We start from the raw sequence: 19,016 nt of genomic DNA, 5'->3' as shown, positions 1-19,016 counted from the left end.
TTATTCAGTGTCATATGATGCTGCATCACTGCCATCATGGAATAAACCATGAACAGTGGGGTCTAGATACTCGTCAAAGTATCCAATCCAACACTGCTTCCAAAAAGCTTCCCACACTTCATCCTGCTGCCACCTCCTCCGCCAGTAAACACATATTCCCAACCGTGTCAAAGTGGCTCGGATCTTTACTATTGACCATCTTCCCTGCCAATATCAGAACTTAAATAAATGTTTACTTGATGGAACCCCCCACAAGCGTTATTTACTGCTCCAGTTAGTCCTTTTGTATTTGGTCAATTAGTGTAATCGTCTTCCTCCCGACTGGCAACCAACCATTTGAGCAGCATGATTCTACTAGTATGATGTATGTATTACTGATTTGACAAAAAATGGAAAAAAATTCTTCCAATTGTGTTTATTATACTGCACACATTTTTACATTTTAAATGTAATACTCTTTTGAATACAAGGTCTGAAAAATATGCACAGCAAGCATAAAATGGTCAAATATTTTATTGCAAATTCAGGCATTTTGTAGTTGAAGTCTAAATCCCACAAGATTAAGTGGAATAAAATATAAATACATTAAAACTATAACAAAATATGCTGTCTGCAGTGTTGGATGCCTGTTGTAAATCAGTCTTATGAAATGAGACAGTTGGTGGCCATCAGCAGAGCAGTGTCTCTTTCCTGTGCAATCATGATTCCTCAATTTAAATCTGAAGGGGGAAAATAAGTAGTTCAGTTAACCTTCAGTCACATGAAAAGTAAACACATTGGCAAATATGATAAAAGAAATCATCTAACATGCGGTATCTGAATGACCACACTTTGCAGTATTTAAACATTAGTTAGTATAGTTTAGTGTGTATTTACATATATATATTTTTTTATGATTGCACTATGAGGGGTATAGAACCAAACTTGAATCTACTTACATCATCAATGTCCTCATCATCATCACCAATGTCATCAAACTGGATCTCATCATCATCCCCAGGTCCAAATGTATCGGTCTCATTGATTTTAGCTGTGAAATGAATAATTGGAATATTTCAAAGAGTAAAAGATTTGCATTTATAAATTGTATAAAACATTATTTACATTGACTTGCATGCATATACACACACACACACACACAAAAAAAATCCAAGTATAAATGAAGAGGCAAAACTCCTACAATCCTACCATGTTCTGGAAGTTCACCATAGGCTTTTAAGCTCCTAGCCTCATCTGCATTGTATTTCAAAATGACGTCTGCTTTGTTGTCCTGAAAGCAAAATCAAGATAATGCACAACATAAAACATAGGCAATGTTAAACAAAATAAAAAGGCAGTATTTTCCAACAATAATCAAACAGCTCCTACCTGATAATCCCGAAGACCCACAAGAATGATATCTGATGTGTTGATCCAAACCTAAACACACAGAAAAGGAGAAAATTAGATGAACTGTCATTTCTCCCTTATACACAAGACAATGAAAGAAAGAAAAAAATCATGATCAACAATAATACTGTACCTTTTTCCGTAGCTTTCCTCTGATGTGACACAGTCGTTTTACTCCATCAAAGCACATGGCTTCCAGCCGGCCATTCCCCAGCATTTTAATAACCTGAGCATATTCTGCAGAAAAAAAAAAAAAAAAACACGAACAGAGGAATAAATGCATGGATTACTGCTGCCATCTGGATTAGGATCAAATCTCTCATTCAAAAGTTGTTGCAATGTACAGATCAAATTAAGCAAATGCTGAGAAAAAAAGATACAGAAAATATACTATTGTCTCTTTAACAGTTAAAACCACCTCAGTACAAATAATGCCCTCACTTGCAATAGAGACACTGGATGAGTCAATAATTTGCGAGAAACTAGCCTCCTGTGTAAACTAGTTATGTAGTTTGTGTATGTATGTAAACTAGGTGTTTTTAGGTAACCCTGGAACCAAGTGACAATAACTGTTTGTGAATCCTTGAATAACTAAAACTTTTTTTTCCATTGCACAACCACTAAGCAGTTTTATTTACAGCATGTATGATTTCGACACTTAACCAAGTTCAACAATGTCTTATCAGCCAGCAGCAGTGAGGATAACAGTACTCGTGGTATTGATGCTGGCTTTCACTCACCCTGGCCATCCTCCTTGAACACCAGCTCTCTCTTCTCGGATTCGTTCTCGTTCTTTCCGCGTCTCCGATTTTTACCTCCCTTACCTGCAACAACGACAGTATTAAAAATCGGGGGCAAAAGAGAGTCGGACACATTACACCCGTAACCATTTCAACACGAGAGGGCGAACATCAGGAAAAATTGTGACTCTCACGCACATAGGGCAACGTCCAGGTACGAAGCGCACGACCACAGTTCCAAGTTATACCTAATTATTCACCACTAAAGCTACCAACCCGGCAATGATACTGTATTTAACATGCCTACGCCGGACTAGCTTCTGCACACAGACTGCTTTAGAATGTAGCAACACCTTAGCTGCAAAGCTAACAAGCTACAGCGTTGCGCAGTGGACACCGAGGCCGTAATTCTATAGCCGCCTCCGGATTAAAACGTACAATCCTCACCGGCTGTGGCGAGAGCTAGCGGCGAGGAAGTCACGTCGATTACTTTATACGCGCCAGCGGGACGCTTCCCGCGAGTCACGCTATCTCAGAGCGCAGGCCGGGCAGCTAGCAGAGCAGCTAGCCGTCGAGCTGCGTCTGCTTAGCCCGGACCTACGGACCCATCGGCAGCCCGAGCCGTGGCGTGGCTTACCTTTATTCTTCGGCATCTTCTCCAACAACCGAGGTCAAGCCGGGTCTCTAGGATTTGGTCTGAATGCGGTAACTGGTGAGAGGTTAAACCCTAAAGCCAAGAGACGCTCAGGCTCTCGTCCTGCCTGTCTCGGGAATCGACTTCCTCCCAGCAGACTCGCGCATGCGTAAACCTCCGCGGTTCAACGCCAAACTTTATTTAAATACTGCCCGCCAACATTTTTATTCAATTTTGCACCATGGCGCTGCAATGCCTGTAAATATCTTACAAACAATATATGAAGGGACAAGAACCTTAATAAGAATTATAAAATGTTACTATGCCAGAGAAAGACAAATAGGCCAGATGTATTGTATGTTTTATTCATTTTCTATCCAGGAGTATAAAAGGAACTGTATCACCATCAGTACAAATCTACAGTTCATTATACATTCGCATCAGTGGATCTTAAGACTGTGGGCATGACAGAGGGAACCTGCATCGTTCTCTTTTCGAGAGAATGTTACATTTTCACCGCAGCACCTGGAACCCTCCAGCAGTTAATGCCTCCACTGTGAAAAGCAGGGCTGCAAAGGAGGGATTGCAGAAAACCTGTGGACCCATCAGTCCCAAAACAGCAAATGTACAAAATACTTATTAACACATACAAAAATAATACATTCTGTGTAGTCTGTTAAAAATTGAACTGGAAAGGTTATCAAACTTGCATCCCATTATTCGCACATTCCCTTTGTATAATTGAACATAAAATAAAATAAGGAACTTGGATCACAGCATGCTGGGGTCTGATCTTAGAACAGTGGCCTATGTCAAAAATACATTGCAAGAAATAGTCCTAGGTTTACAGTTAATGTGAACACACACATATTCTCACATACATACACAGTTTACAAAGATTATACAGCTTCCACAGATTATCCAGCTATCTTCTGTAATTGTAATGGGGCATGCTGACTGATAACTGATAATGATGCTGAAGCTCAAACCTATTTTTCCTAAACTGCATGTTGCACAGGTTCTCTACGTACACCTCATGGTGCTCCCCACTTCTAATTAGACCACTTTGTTTTTGAAATACTTCTTTAATCAATAAAGCAATTACATTAAGAAAGCAGACGGGTTGCGGAGTGGTACCAGTAGTGACAGATAATGAAGTTAAAGTAACCGCTGATCAATAATGAGTACAGCAGCCTGCACTTCAATCAGCCCAATCAGCACTGTACTTTAAAGTGTATTTAATTATTTGAGTGAGCACTAAGCTGCAGTGAACATGAACATGTTTCTCACATCAACTTTACTGTGGTAGAAACGCAAAAAAAAAAAAAAATCAAGTCACAGAAAGCCTTTGGAGGAACGACGGAAACGTGGCTCCTCTGTGACTGAAACTAAATGTGAGTGCAAAAATTGAATGGGACAGTAGCCTTGCGTTCACTTGGAGTGAATTTTCTTTGGGATCATTGATGAAAGATTCAGAAAATTAAAACAGATCTGCATGGCTGCTGACATGCATCCACAGTAATATAGACTAATATAGACAAAGGGTTTCTTTAAAAAGTAAATAATTTGTTAAAATGAGTATATACAAAATTAAATCTATAATTTTTTTAAAGCCTTGTATACCAAGCACAATTTTGGAGGCAGAGATGATTGTACACGCAAAGATTGTGTTGCTCCTCATCCTTGACAGATGAAAGGGTAGATAAAGTATTTGTACAGTTGGGTTAAAGAACACTGGTTGAGACTGCAATAAGACATGACACACCCATCTACGACTGGCCACAAGTGAGGTCACAGGGCAGTAGAAGTCAGCTTTTTCATGCCACGGCGCTGGGCTAGTGTGGAGCAGCCCACAGGGTCCAGGACAGGTGGCACATGTCTGTTTAGAGCTGAATAGGTTGCTTCCATTGCGCCCTGCGGTGGAAAGATGCACAGATACAATCTACTGATAAATTTATTTAGGATGGGCAAAATTAAAGGTTTTACCTTTTGAGGGCGCTCAAACCATTTGTCAAGCAAAACGGATGATAAAAAGATGCAACTCTATATCCTTGGTTACAGAACAAGAGTAACACTAAGCCTTGTAAAGAAATCTGAACCACAAATATGTATGTGTATTTTGTACAAATATTTTGGATCACAAGATGCTACTAATAAAATGCAAGCTGCACAAACGGAGGAAGAATACCTTCACCAAATGTGGTGCATCCTGTCTATTGAGTTGGAATTTGGGCAACTGGTCCTTGTGGACAATCCAGGGATGGCGCAGGACCTGTGCAGCTGTTAGTCTTCGGTGTGGGTCCACATGGAGCATTTTTGAAACCAGGTCCTGTTCAAGATTTGTGTAGAATCATGATGCCTACAAGCCGTTGAACAAAATATTCCCCAGTTCCCCATCCACCCTCAACTGGGACCATTGACTTATGGTTGGAGTTAATGAAAGAGTTTAATAATACAAATAACAGCATATTTTTACAAATGGGATTCAGCACTGACCCAACGGCTCACCTCTGTTACAGGTTAAAGCTGAACGTGAGCAGCAGTTCAGTGATCAGAGCACTAAACCCAATAAGTGATGATTGTATGTCTCACCTTGGCCTCAGGAGACACAGAGTTCCAGTAGCCACCACTCAGAGAAAACTTCCCAGAACCTATGCGAGCCAGGATCTCCTCAGGAGTATCATTGGGTCCATTGGCAAAAGGTGTAAAGCTTGGAAGGAAAAAAAAAACCAACAACAACATGTACACAATTCTGTACAAAGATATTTCCCAACACTTTTTCCCAAGTATTCTTAAGGCAATGCAGAAAATTCAGGTTGAGGTTAATTATAACACACTGATTTAGAAAACGGTGACCAATTTGCAAAAAACTAGATGAAAGAAGTACTCATCTAAACTGTGTTACAATATTTTTAAAAAAGTGTCTGAGGATTATAATTCTTCTAAAGTCGTTTAGACTTCAAAAGGAGCACATGGCAGAGGTTTCAGCATAATCAGACAAACCCATACCCCGTTAGCATGGTGTAGAGTAGCACTCCCAGACTCCAGATATCACAGGCAGCATCGTAGCCTTGCTTCTTCAGCACCTGCACGGCAAAACCAACTGAGCAACGCCTTCTGAGAGTACAATAGAACCTGTCTGGACGTCTCCAGTACACACACATTCACTATGATTCATATCTAGTCTAACTAGGCCAGGGTCTGTTTTGTGTGGCAACCTAAATCAGCAGAGATCATGACAGTTTTTTAGAAAATATTTCCCATAAATCCCATAAAGAATGCGTGTTTTTCTAAACTCCTGGTAACACGACAATGTTGTGTTGTGGATCTCTGTACACACAGAGACTTAAGATAAGCTTCTTCTTAATTCCCGCTTTGTGTGCGTGTTTCAAGGTGGCAGAAAGTGCAAGGCAGCCAAACTGCTTGTATTGCTTTTATCATAACTTTATTATGAACCACCCAGTAATAAGGCACGACAAGTACTACATACATGTCACACTTGTTCATGGCCTGACCACAAGTTATAGCGATAAAGTAGCTTGTGTTTTCAAAATGTCCCATGCAGTTTTAACATTTAAAAGAATGTTAAAAATGTGTACCTCAGGTGCCACAAAGTTTGCAGTGTAGCAAGGAGTCATGAGGAGGCCATTCTCTGCCCTCAGCTGCTTGGCGAAGCCAAAGTCGCAGATGCGGATAGACTCTGGGTTTCCAGACTCATCCACATATAGGATGTTACTGGGTTTCAGGTCTCGGTGGACCACCTAAAACACAGAAAACGAGGGCACTGTGAATTAATATAAGTCAGGTCAAAACATTATTAAATACAAAAGCTGACTAGCTAGTTTTTACTGCTGCATTGTTGCTTAGCTCTACACTAGGCATTGGTACTAAGAGAGTGGCCTTTTCTATGTAAAAATCCACAATTTTACAGACATTACATGGCAGCAGGATAACTGGAACCCTGACAGGACTGTCAATGCTCTAGATTAAACTTGTAGTGAGATGCCAGAGCGTGACTTTAATGATTAACATTTGCTCCCTGGGGGCATCACTATTCACCGCCAATGCAATCTATTATTTAGGCAAATACAGATTCCTTAACGCTGCTGATATATAAAGTTTAAACAACCCCGCCCCAATATGGTTGCACTGTCCTGAGAAACCGTCCTGAATGTGACGAATAACAGACAGCACAGACCATCAAAACGAGCCCTGTGGTAAAGTCGCATTCCAGGGACACACAAAGTCAGCAACAGCATCAATTACTGCTCAGTCATCCTGCTTTGCCCTTAAAGGAAAACTCCATGTAAATAAAAACGTACGGCTGTTGACTGAGGTGGAAGAATCTACCCGGTGGGGAATAATAAAAGTAAGTACGCCTTCCTACATTTACATTTACGGCATTTGGCAGATGCCCTTATCCAGAGTGACTTACAACGTGCTTAAGTTACCATCGATGAAGAGATCAATTCCGGTTCACTAGGACCCCAACTATGAATACATACATCTATTTTACCATCTATGAACCAGTAGTTGGGTGGACTGGGTTGACAGATAAGGGCAGATTCATCTGATATTGTAGAGAAGGAATCTACATGAGCGGGAAAGATTGCTGATGTGAGTTGAGAAGGAGAGTTGGTTGTCTATTGTTACACCAAGGTTGCGGGCTGTTGCAGAAGGAGAGAGCTGTCTAGGTAAATAGCAAGATCCAGATCTGGTGAAAAATCTGCTGGAATGAATATTAGTTCAGTTTTGGTGGGATTGAGTTGGAGGTGATGGGCTGCCATCCAAGACGAGATGTCGGTTAGACATGCAGAGATTTTGGAAGCAGCATGTAGATCAGAGGGAGGAAAAGAGAAGAGGAGTTGTGTGTCGTCAGCATAGCAGTGGTAGGATAATCCATGTGAGGAAATGACCTCACCAAGTGATCTCGTGTAGAGGGAGAAAAGGAGATGACCTAGCACCGAGCCTTGAGGGCACCATAGGAGAGTCTACGTGAGGTAGAGGTGGATGCTTTCCAAGTCACTTGGTAAGATCGCTCATCAAGTTAGGAAGCAAACCAATGCCATGCTGAGCCCCGAATTCTAAGCCTCTTCAGGATTGACAAGAGAGTCTTGTGGTTAACGGTGTCAAATGCTGCAGAGAGCTCGAGGAGAATAAGAACCGATAACAGTTTTGCCAATCTGGCTGCATGTAACTGCTTGGTAACCGCCAAAAGGGCCGTCTCGGTGGAATGAGCTGTTCTGAAGCCAGACTGGTTAGGATCCAGGAGGTTGTTCTGTGATAGATGGAGTGATATCTGGTTGTAGACACAGCGCTCAAGGATTTTGGATAGAAATGAGAGGAGGGAAACTGGTCTGTAATTGTTAATGTCTGTAGGATCAGCAGTGGGTTTCTTTAGGATTGGAAGAACTCTGGCTGTTTTAAAGGCCTCCCTATCAGTTAATGTTTGACACTTTAATGCTTTTGCAGCTCACTCCATTACAGTAATACAAAAAGTTGTTACTCAAGACTAACACGAGCACTGCATGGGCCCATCAATACAATCGGTTGGCAAATTATTATTAACTTTTTAATAAGTAATTGCATTTATTTTCACTTGATTAACCTGATTAATATCCATCGTAATTAATTTTAATTGCATTTAATTTAATTAATTACAAAAAAACAGGGATTATTTGAATGGATGTTTACATGACAATATATATCTCTGCTTATGTCCAAGGCCTGTAACTAGTCACATTTGACACATGCAGTGTGATTCATCTTACCCCCTGTGCATGTAGGTACTCCACGGTCCTAGTGATTGTGTGCAGGACAGCGCTAGCTTCACGCTCCGAGAAGAACTTCTGTCTGAGGATCTTATCCAGCAGCTCTCCACCTTTCAACAGCTCAGTCACTAAATACACCGACTTCCCATCATCATATGTCTGCAAAGGGACAAGCTATGTCAGCAAAAACCCTGACAACAGTACTGATCAAAGATTCTTTGGTGATGATCCTATATGACTGTTATGGTTCTCAATGTATCAAATTAACTTGCTAGTTCAACAGGAAAATAGAAGAAATAAACATTTTTAGGCTGCTTATTCTGTAGGTTTATTTATATATGTAGCTTGTTTTTATAAGAAATATTTAAAAGGTTATTTATTAAACCAGGTAACCCTCAATAGTGATTTATATGTTGAAAAAGACATGCTTCTTTAACACAACAAAGAAGAGTTGAAAGTGAGCAGGCCACACATACATCCTTCAGCGTGATGATATTTGGATGCTGGCCGTAGCGCAAGAGAATCTCCACCTCTTCTGCAGGGTCCCTCTTTGACTTATCAATAATCTGAAAAGAAGTTCAATATGTTTTACTCAAGTTTAATAACTAAGAACTCAGATCAAACATGTAAATTGTGACTCTCCAAGCTGAAGCACTGAGGGAGGAAGAGTCATTCTTTACAATGAAGGAACCACAAACCTGAGTGCTGCATGCATGTTGTAACATGACAGAAAACGAACACACCCCACTTCCTGCAAACTGTGAAGGCGGGGTGGAAGTGCAAAGTATCTCCACACAGAGAAAAGCTATAACACTGATTCTTATCATTCTCACTTTGTACATAAAACTGATTCAAATGCTCAAACAAACTGGTATCAACCAATGTGCCTGTAGATGCTAACCAATATGTTCTGTGCATGCACAGAATCCAATCTCCTTCTGCCTCAATGGCTGATCAGTTCCAGATCATTTTTCAGGCATGCCATACAGATTGGTAGGAGATAGTGCTGCAAAAAATGTGTCTTCTGCTACTATCCATGTGCATGAGTGATTTAAAATGTTATTGTGTTAACTGAAGGAAGAGAGCTGAGGAATTAGGAAGGAAGTGAACTTTCATTTTAGTTCTTTCAAAATAAAGAAAATCTCTTTGTCATGGTCTTAATGATAGTTAAAACTCATTATTCTTTGCCTGTTTTCATGCTTTGCCTACAAGAAAGGAAGCTTTAAAAGGTAGAGCTTCCTTTTGTTGCTATTTTATATATTTATATTAGCTGTCAAACATACTATTATATAAACATACATAATACCACGTATTATGGTAATTAAATTTACTCCTTTCCTTCCATATACCTGGTCCCACATCTATGTATGTGCATGAATAGTAACAAAACCACTGCACTCTTCATTGGTTTGCAAGAAAAGAACTTAACATAGTTTGCTTTCTTCTTCTTGTAAACAGTGTGAACACCCCTCATATGACCAACAATGTGCAACCTATTGTGTTGAAATGTGCTGATTCAGTAGGTTGAAGTGTTCAGCCCCGGCTATATCAACTGGGGCCACTAGAGAAAGATATCGGAATATTTTTAGTCTTGAATACGGATCTTGAATGAAAGCTGAAGTAGGGAGTCGTTATGGTCTATCAGATTTGAATCTTTCCAAGTGACAGACATATTTTGGTCCACTGGGACAAAAGGGACAGCATAGAAACGGGTTAGTTCACCTTGACTGCATGCTCCATGCCTGTACTCTTCTGAACACAGCGTTTGCAGATGGAGTAAGAGCCCACGCCAATGTCCTCCTTCATCTCGTACACATCGCTAAACTGGAGAGCGCTGCGGTGGGCCTGCTTCACAAAACAGATTGTACTATATTGAAATAAGTGAAAGTTGATGAATGACTCTCTCAGAGAAATGTGACCGTGGCCTATTGTGTGTTAGGAGAATCCCTCTGCGTGTACCTGTGGTACAGAGCTGAGTACTGGCTGTATCTCCTCCTCAGAGCTGATCGCTACAAAGCTGAACCCTCTGAAGAGCTGATGGGCGTTGGCACTGGGTGGAATACCTGGTGAGTCTGGAACATACCACAATCAAGGCCGCACACACAAACAAAAGGACCTTTGTCCTCTCACTCTCATACACTGCCCTACCTCGTGGTGTTTTTGCAGTAAACTCAGGGTCAAAGTAGACAGTGTCATCTGGCCTTCCAGTTGCTGGTTTAAAGGGCGGCTGAATTTCTTTCCTGAATAATTTCTGTCCAACAGACAGACAGTAATATTCATTACAAACCAACAGCACAACATCCACAACAAAACTAAATATATAAACTGTCATCAGACCTAATTACTGATTTATATTATGCTAATGAGGTCACAAATATTGGTGACCACTGGGGCAGTGGTGGGCCTAGGGGGTTAAAGAAACGGATCCGTAATCAAACGGTTGCCGGTTTGAGTCCCAAACTGCCAAGGTGCCACTGAGCACAGCACAGTCCCCACATTCTGCTGCCCACTGCTCACCCAGGGTGATGGGTTAAAACATTTTGTTGTGTCACTGTGTGCTGTGCTGCAGCATTTCACAGTAACAATAACTTCACTTTCATATGTAGTGCTGCATTGGTTTTTACAAACTCGGTATCTAAATGCCACAGAATCACAGTGAAATCTGAAAATGCGACAAACTCTTACATTCCAGTCAATGGTGCCAAAGTAGGGGTGTCTCTTAATTTCTTCCACACCATCTGGACCTGCACCTGTGAAGAGACAATAAATAAATAAATAAATAAATAAATCACTACTGATGGCCACAAAATCAAGCAGCAAGTAAGTATATAAACCCATGTTTGTGGAAAAGACTCAAATCAATTCAACTCTGCCTCACCTAATCTGTTGGCAGGGTTACGTTTGAAAAGACAGCGCAGCAGGGACTGAGCCTCTTGACTGATGGACTGCGGCATTCCCAGTTTAGCCCTGCACAGAGAAACAATCTTCAAAGCATCTGGAGAGACAGGCTGACGCAACTGTTCAGCCCTGCTGCTGATGTCATGTGTGCCGCGTATTGTTTTCTGAAAGTGGCGACTGCACCAGGTTGCACAGCAAACTAAACACAGCCAATCTCAAGTCTATACTGCTGCAGTAAAAAAAAAAAAAAAAAAAAACGAAAAATAAATAAATAAATAAATATACATACATACATACATACACACACACACACACACACACACACACACACACACATACATATATATATATATATATATATATAATTAAGATTAAGGTAGACTCACTTGAGAATCATGGTCATAGTCTCCTTACGATCCCTCCCTTGAAAAGGCAGGGATCCTGTCAGCATCTCGAACTGGCAAAAGAAAGAATTAATTAGACATGCCCCACCAACATTACCCACTCTACACATATAGATACTTTTAAATGGCTGAAATTGTATAAAGAAACAGCACCCTTACCATGAGGACACCATAGGACCACCAATCAGCACTGTGGGTGTGGCCCCGACGGTTTACCACCTCTGGTGCCATGTACTCCACTGTCCCGCAGAAAGAGTAGGCCTTGTTCTCATGATCAATAGACTCCTTACTGAGCCCAAAGTCTGCATGAGAGTGTGCGCACACACACACACACACACACACACACACACACACACACACACACACACACACACACACACACACACACACACCATTTCAGTGAGTCAGGTCCTTTAATCAAGGCTATTTCAAAGGCCGTGCAGGCTTTCATAAAAGTGCAAACAAAAGGAAAGTGGAACCAAAGCTGCACAATTTATACAACAAACATAGATTTTTTTATTTTATTTTAATTTAGTCTCAATGTTTGTAGTTGCAATTCTGCTCACTCATCTACCATGAGTGACTCCTGCAGTCAAAATTTCAGAAAATTTGCTCATTCAAAAAGAGGACCATATTGGTGCAGCCCAGACACCAAACTGGATGTTAAAGTATACCGGCAAGTGAGCGACAGTAACATAAGGAGAAAAAAGGGAAAGTGCAATCTTGCTCACCAGTTAATTTAATGTGGCCGTCCTCATCTAAAAGGATGCTAAAAACACACACAAATAAACAGTATGGTGGACTGAACATGCTTCCAATATACACAGTATAAAGCAAAAGTATTAATGGCACATTTCAGTTGTGCTTGAGTCAGTTCAGTTGAGTCCACTGTTCATTGGTTACAATACCAGTTAATAATAACAAATGACGTCTAACCTGTACTAAAACACATTTAAAAAGGCAGCAGTTTCCAAAATTATCTATAATCAAGCAAAAATAAAATAAAAAAGCTTGGTAAGAAGTCTTCAAACTAGCTATCTAACATAGCAGCAGTTTCATTTGCATGAAAAAATTGCATTTCACTATATTTAAGTACATAAGATTGTTTATTATAGTACATCTAGGAAGCAAAAAAACTTTTTGGTTTCTTTTTTTTGCAGTATGACAATATGAAATCATTCTTATATACAAATCCTGACTTCTGAGCCAAATTAAATGCACAATTTAAGGTTCATAGAATTCCATGACCCAGATTAGAATAGTAATGTGCAATATAAAATGTAATATGTAATAACACACGTAATAACATGGGTGTGTAAGTAAGGTTACTTTTCGGGTTTGAGGTCTCTGTAGATGATGCCGAGCTGATGCAGGTGGTCCAGGGCCAGAGCCAGCTCAGCCAAATAAAACATCACATCTTGCTCTGTGAACATCACCTACATCACACACACACAAAACTGTGATACGCACTTTACGCTGACAAATGCACAGTTACAAAAGAGAGAGCACATGATCAAAACACTGATGAACAAGTGTATGCTTCATTTTTACCTCTTTAGACAAACGGGTGAAGAGGTCTCCCCCTCTGAGAAAGTCCAGGATCAGGTAAAGTTTCCCCTCAGTCTGAAAGGCTGCAGGGTAAACACCAAACAAACACCACTCTTCTCCATGTGCTGGTATGAAATGCACCGTTCTCTAGGCTGATGTGGACTGCTTCAGTCATCATGATTAAATCAGACATGTACTGCATAACGTAATCTAGAAAAGTGGAATCTGATTGGTTTATTATTAGCTGCACTCAAGAGCTGGTTCACATCCTGCTGGTATTATATGATCCTCGCAGGGCGGCTCCAGGATGAAAATGAATTGTTGATGCTTGGGTGGGGTGATCTTCCTCCCCTCGCTAAAATGACTCACAAATAATTTCCACTGATGGCGCCAGGATCCGACAGACGGTGATTAATGTGAGAGATGGGAGCCGTCAGCTGAGAGGAAATCACAGACTCTCCATTTTCTCTGCTGACTCACCATAGTGAAGTCTGACGATGAAAGGATGGTTCACCTCCACCAGAATATCCCGCTCCATTTTAGTCCGCACCCTGTCTCGCACTGCAAATACATGCACATGCCGCTCATACATCATAATAAACACACACACACACAAAATTTATTTATTTTTTTTCCAGTTTCCTCACTCAGGTACCTTTAAGTGTAGCTTTTTTTAGAACTTTCATGGCATAAAGCTGACCAGCATCAGGTCCGGTGAGCTTTTTCACCAAGAAGACCTGAAAGCAAGCAACACAAAGTGAGGAATTTCACACAAAAATTTTACAACCAGACAAGAAAAGCAGCCAATCTCTGTCACACATACTTTGCCAAAGGAGCCCTGGCCCAGAACCTTGCGGAGCTCAAATTGTCTTGGGTCGGCCTTCTCTGAGCCCTCCTTAACCACATTCGTGATGTTGATCTCTTTCACTGAGCCTTCATCCTGAAGGAGAGCAGAGGGAGACACACATATGGAAAAAATTCACACAGAAACAAGTAAACATAAAAAAAAAAAACGACAAAAGCACACACAGATATCGAAGTGGTTGTTTTTTCCTGCTACTAATCTGCAGGTTACAGCAGATCAAAACTAATTTTAATGCATTTTTTATGGACATTGTTGAATGGGTCGTAATCGTTACAATATCAAGAATTTGCAACACAAGGCACAAGCCTACAACTAACCCAGCAAAAAGGAGACAAATGCAAGTCTCCCAAAAAGCTAAAACAAGGAAATGTGCGTACGTAGCATTTGGCTTCATTGTGACTATGGTGGGAAGTGAGGAAAGAGCGGTATGTTTACTGTGCCTAAAAATGCTGGGAGCGGAGGTGGGGTGTGCAAAATGTTTACTTCTTCCTAGTGGGGGCGTAACAAAAAATAATTAAGAACCACTCATCTAACCTAAAATTGATCTTCACTTTTTCGGATGACAGATCTAGATTATGTACCAGCAGTATACAATACAACAGTCAGTTTAGGCTGTTGTCATGGTCCAAAATAATCGATATAATAATAATAATAATAATAATGTTTTTTAAAGATAATTTAATTAATTTGCTTAATTTATTTCAATATTCATTCTTATTTACATTTACAGCATTTATCAGATGCCTTTATCCAGAGCGACTTGCATCAGTAGTCATTTGTTTGATTGGCGTAGTCTAAAGACCCCTCACAAACTGGAAAAGTATTTTTCTGTGTGCTGGGCATGTGTCCCAGAGTGCTCAGCAAACATGAAAGCAGGAAGTGGAAGTAAGTTAAACATGTCACACACACCACTGTGAGGAAGTGACTGTTCCCTTCTTTCTCACAACACAGTCACACACACAAAAAGACACATTGAATTTACACAAATGGCCACATCCTTTCAGAAATTCCAGTCAACTTGTACGCTTCAGAGGCACTCAGATGATAACACATCATCACCATGAGTCCAAGTCCACAAAATTGGAGTTCTACTCCAAATCACACACACAAAAACACGTGCTACCTCTATTTCACTTCAAGATTGGGCAGTGTGTGTGTTTGTGTATATATCTCATTTGTTTATTTTATTAACACTAAACTAAATCAGAACACTCACAATATGCTACATACTTATATATAAACTCACTTCACAATACCATAAAACATACAAAATATTAATGCTTGATACGCAAGCAGACTAACTACTCAAATGCAGAAATGAGAGCTGAAAACTGCTGTTATAGCATGAACAATTTGGTAAAAATTGTATTACAATATTTTTTTACCTATTGTAAATATTCTGATTATATATGTAGGCCCCAACAAGCCAATTGTATTGAGGGGTTTATTTTGTTCTATTTTATTAGTACATATCAATTAAGAATGTTTATGTTTATCGGTATTAGAGTACAGAGCCAAAACTTGGCACAAGTGAACTCCCCAGAATCTGCCCACAATTACCCACATAAAGTACCTAAATGCAGTTGCTGAGATAGTCGCAGTTAATTTAGGGTGCGCCGTTTCAAACAAGGAGGTTTTTCCCAATAGTGCTGCTCTTAACAGGCTAAATTCGCTGTGGCTGCCTGAAGCAAACAAAGTGAGCAGTCACGAGTCACTTTACTCGGGCTTGGACCCAGGAACCACCTTCATTAGTATAGTGATGACTAGCGGTGTCGATGGATTGCGACGAAGACGTGGGCAATTCTGCAGTGACGCAGTGCAGATCATTATCCATTATTACGATATAATGACGCTTGCTTGGTGATTTCCTGGCGGCGGGATAATAATTCTTGTTAAAAAGTTGTGACTGCGGCTGCCTGATCTGAGTATAGCGCCACCCTGGGTAACAGCTTGAGAAAACCACACATGTTACTTGATTGAGCCCGGCGGCGAGCCGTGTTTGGTATGAAGGCTCAGCCGATAACACTGACGTCAGAACCAGGTGTTTTCCTGCCGTTTGTCGAGTCAGGTGGACGCATGGGTGAACGAAAACATAATTTGAAGTAATGTAGAAAATGTATTGAATGCATCATGATGCATTGATAATCTAAATCGAATCGCAAGACCAGTGAAGGTTCATGCCTCTAGTAATGACAGCACTGGCTCAAATACAATAGGTAGGATAGTGCTCATGTTATAGAAAAAATCACCACTGCCATGACCGCAACCAACCCCTCCAGTCCGCAGGGAAACCCAAAATTCATTCACAGCGAACAACAGTGGAGGTTAACATGCCTCTTATGCTGACCTAAACCTACACTGAGGCATATTAAAAGCATGAGATATTGCTTCCAGCAGGAGATGTGATATTTAACCTACCCTAACTCTCGTTCTGTCGATGCACCCAGGCAAACACTCTTCCCTAGATGTGACTCAATAATTATGTGCTTCTTTACATTCTGGGTCAAAGCTTTTCCACCAATCCACATAAAACAGGGGTTCATCACCATTTTTAGTGTCAATTACCACCCCATTCTCTGAAATACATTTTTAAAGCCCATACTTACTCAAATGCCTAAAGTTCAGAATCTGATGTAGAGAAGCATCGCCTCTTGGAAAAAAGTGTGCTTACACACAGCCAGTGAAGCAGCGCTCTCCTAACGCATTTCACTGATCATTAAACAGCAAACTGAAATAAGGGCCAGAGCTGTTCTCTCTGCCTCAACTGGGCTCCATTTGGATAATGGACCAAATACTGAGTCTGAAGGCTCGAGGTTTCCACCAGAGGTTTATATCCTAGAAGTAAAAAGAGTCGCAATCTCAGTGCCAACTGTAATGTAGCCTGCACTGTCAGGCCATAAAAACAAAAAGAAGATAGATTTCACTTGAATGGCAGTTTCTGGAACGTTCATTAAACGTGTCACAGGTTTAAGCACATACAGCCTAGCGACTAACTGTCATGTAAAATTGCCTCATAGGGGAAACATTCAACTGACGACCCCAGCAAAATCTTATAAGAACTTCAAATGAACATCAAATGAACCCTACACCAAAGAATTAGGACAAAACCAAGAGCATGTAAGATGAGTATCTCTCAGCAACCCCCACATCTTCACGCAGACCACAAAAACACTCTCTGTCTACAGCAACATCAGTCTTAATAGATTATTTAACAGATTATGAGTGTATGTGTGAGGTTGACTTACAGATGTTGCAGGACCACCATCATCATCTCCTATGGAATCATCAATTATCTGCAAAAAAGGAAAGTAGACAGTTGAATAGTTTACAAAAAAAATGACAAAAATTTTACTTGATTATGATCTTGTAATGCAAGAAGAGGCTTAATACAGACATCAGCACAGCCGGTATGATAAGTAGATTTCTTGAACACTTTAAAATCTTTCAGAATCAGACCAGTCACTAAATCCCTTTTAAGCCTTTGTTTATAATATAACAATTACAGTATAATTCACCTTGAGGATAGAACTGTACAGAAATCAGTAAGGGCTTGTTAGTTCCTGCCCTTCACGGAACAGAAGACATGTAGTTTATACATTTACAGGTTTAGGCAGCAGTGAAACGAATTAAAATGTTTTGTTCTGGATAAAACACACTAAATTAGAATTGCTGAGAAGTGAAAAAGGGCAATAATTTCATTTGATTTGAGGAAAAACTGTGGATTTGAAGAGATGTGTTCCTAGAAGTGGGGGGCCGGTCTCCCCCCAAGTCTGACGAAGACGAACAGAATAACAGCGTCTCTGTCTCTAGACACATAATGCCATCGTTTAATGAAACGAGGTGTGACGACCGTACAGATAATGTCCGTGGACGCGTGGCCGCACATTGAAAGCGTAACAGGACGCATCTGGCGGGTCCGGACCCGGATTAGTGGCGTTCCAGTCACGTTAAAGCAGCCCGGGCCTGTTCGCGGGAGGGAGGAACTGCGGTTGCGCGGCGTTGCTCAACTTGGTAGTTTCTTGGTAGTTTTTTTTTTTTTTTTTACGTGCACAGACGTGAAGCGACAGCTTCCCCTTATTCACCCTCAACAAACGTAATGCTCGAGTGACGGGACTCGTACAGTCCACGTTCATTTGACGCATTCTACTTTTTAGTTAAAAACTAACTCGTTCAACAGTGAATCGTTCTCCCGCTCCAGCTCGGTCGAGAACTCGTTCCCCGTCGCGCAGCTCCGCGCTGGAGATTTCCGTCTCGGGAGCCTGTCCGGTCAGGCAGCCTAATTCCCCCGGGCTGCGCCCAGCGAGCGAAAATTCCTTTCGCCCGGAACACCGAGAAACGTGTCGCTCGTTTCAGCACATCTTTCACAACGCCTCCCGTCCCACCAAGTACAACGTCAGATCAATAAGGCTCGAAGGCGCTGGACCTACTTCAGTCTTGGTTTTCCTCACGGGGATCTTCTGCCAGGGGTCCGCGAACTGTGCCAGGGGCATCCTGCAGTCGAGATGTTCTGACGCGCTTTTAATTTAAAAATGTTTAAAAAAAAAAAAAAAAAAAGTGGACCGCGGGGAGGGGAAATAGGGGGGCTTAAGTATTACTCCCAAAACCGTAGCTGGTTTTTCTTTTTAAAGAACTTTGCCCGAGACTTTGGGGGTATCCTTCAAAATCTTTCCCCCCCTTATCCTCCCTGCGGACTTCACGCTCATCCACTAGACAATCACGGACTTCCGGTTTTTCTCAATATGGCGCCGCGGCTCAGTTTACCTGTGC

General features: G+C 41.0%; 2 protein-coding genes across 3 annotated transcripts; both read right to left on the bottom strand.

Annotated features, from left to right (window-relative positions):
• Window positions 1-495: 495 nt before the first annotated feature.
• Window positions 496-2,931, bottom strand: eif1axa (eukaryotic translation initiation factor 1A X-linked a). The gene is made up of 7 exons (XM_028983505.1): window positions 2,767-2,931; window positions 2,130-2,213; window positions 1,523-1,626; window positions 1,369-1,419; window positions 1,189-1,270; window positions 939-1,030; window positions 496-719 (listed from the first exon to the last, which is right to left on the bottom strand). The coding sequence occupies exons 1-7, from the start codon at window positions 2,780-2,782 to the stop codon at window positions 714-716; spliced, it is 435 nt and encodes a 144-aa protein (XP_028839338.1). The 5' UTR covers window positions 2,783-2,931; the 3' UTR covers window positions 496-713.
• A 177-nt stretch (window positions 2,932-3,108) lies between these two features.
• Window positions 3,109-18,963, bottom strand: rps6ka3a (ribosomal protein S6 kinase a, polypeptide 3a). Of its 2 annotated transcripts, none has more exons than XM_028983238.1 (22): window positions 18,677-18,963; window positions 17,495-17,542; window positions 14,208-14,324; window positions 14,040-14,121; window positions 13,865-13,945; window positions 13,388-13,467; window positions 13,166-13,272; window positions 12,568-12,605; window positions 11,996-12,138; window positions 11,819-11,889; window positions 11,413-11,501; window positions 11,220-11,284; window positions 10,683-10,785; window positions 10,494-10,606; window positions 10,257-10,382; window positions 9,011-9,100; window positions 8,535-8,693; window positions 6,363-6,524; window positions 5,773-5,849; window positions 5,356-5,473; window positions 4,952-5,092; window positions 3,109-4,677 (listed from the first exon to the last, which is right to left on the bottom strand). In XM_028983238.1, exons 1-22 carry the CDS (start codon window positions 18,737-18,739, stop codon window positions 4,555-4,557), a joined length of 2,196 nt encoding a protein of 731 aa, XP_028839071.1. In that variant the 5' UTR covers window positions 18,740-18,963; the 3' UTR covers window positions 3,109-4,554. The 2 variants fall into 2 exon arrangements, with proteins under 2 accessions (XP_028839071.1, XP_028839072.1); XM_028983239.1 differs by having other exon boundaries at window positions 10,257-10,379.
• Window positions 18,964-19,016: the final 53 nt, after the last annotated feature.

This window comes from Denticeps clupeoides, chromosome 6 (genome assembly GCF_900700375.1).
Source record: "Denticeps clupeoides chromosome 6, fDenClu1.1, whole genome shotgun sequence".
NCBI classification, from domain to species: domain Eukaryota; kingdom Metazoa; phylum Chordata; class Actinopteri; order Clupeiformes; family Denticipitidae; genus Denticeps; species Denticeps clupeoides.
Note: the sequence above shows the minus strand (reverse complement) of the source record. Positions and strands in the feature narration are given on the sequence as shown.

Excerpts from the sequence above, each read along its gene's own strand:
- rps6ka3a (XM_028983238.1), bottom strand. The coding sequence starts at position 18,739 with ATGCCCCTGGCACAGTTCGCGGACCCCTGGCAGAAGATCCCCGTGAGG. Across the intron at positions 11,502-11,818 it reads ACTATGACCATGATTCTCAA|GGCTAAACTGGGAATGCCGC; the intron begins GTGAGTCTACCT and ends TTCTCTGTGCAG. Across the intron at positions 5,474-5,772 it reads CTCTACACCATGCTAACGGG|CTTTACACCTTTTGCCAATG; the intron begins GTATGGGTTTGT and ends TTTCCTTCCAAG.
- eif1axa (XM_028983505.1), bottom strand. Across the intron at positions 1,420-1,522 it reads GAGGAAAGCTACGGAAAAAG|GTTTGGATCAACACATCAGA; the intron begins GTACAGTATTAT and ends CTGTGTGTTTAG. Across the intron at positions 1,271-1,368 it reads TGGGTCTTCGGGATTATCAG|GACAACAAAGCAGACGTCAT; the intron begins GTAGGAGCTGTT and ends TTTTGCTTTCAG.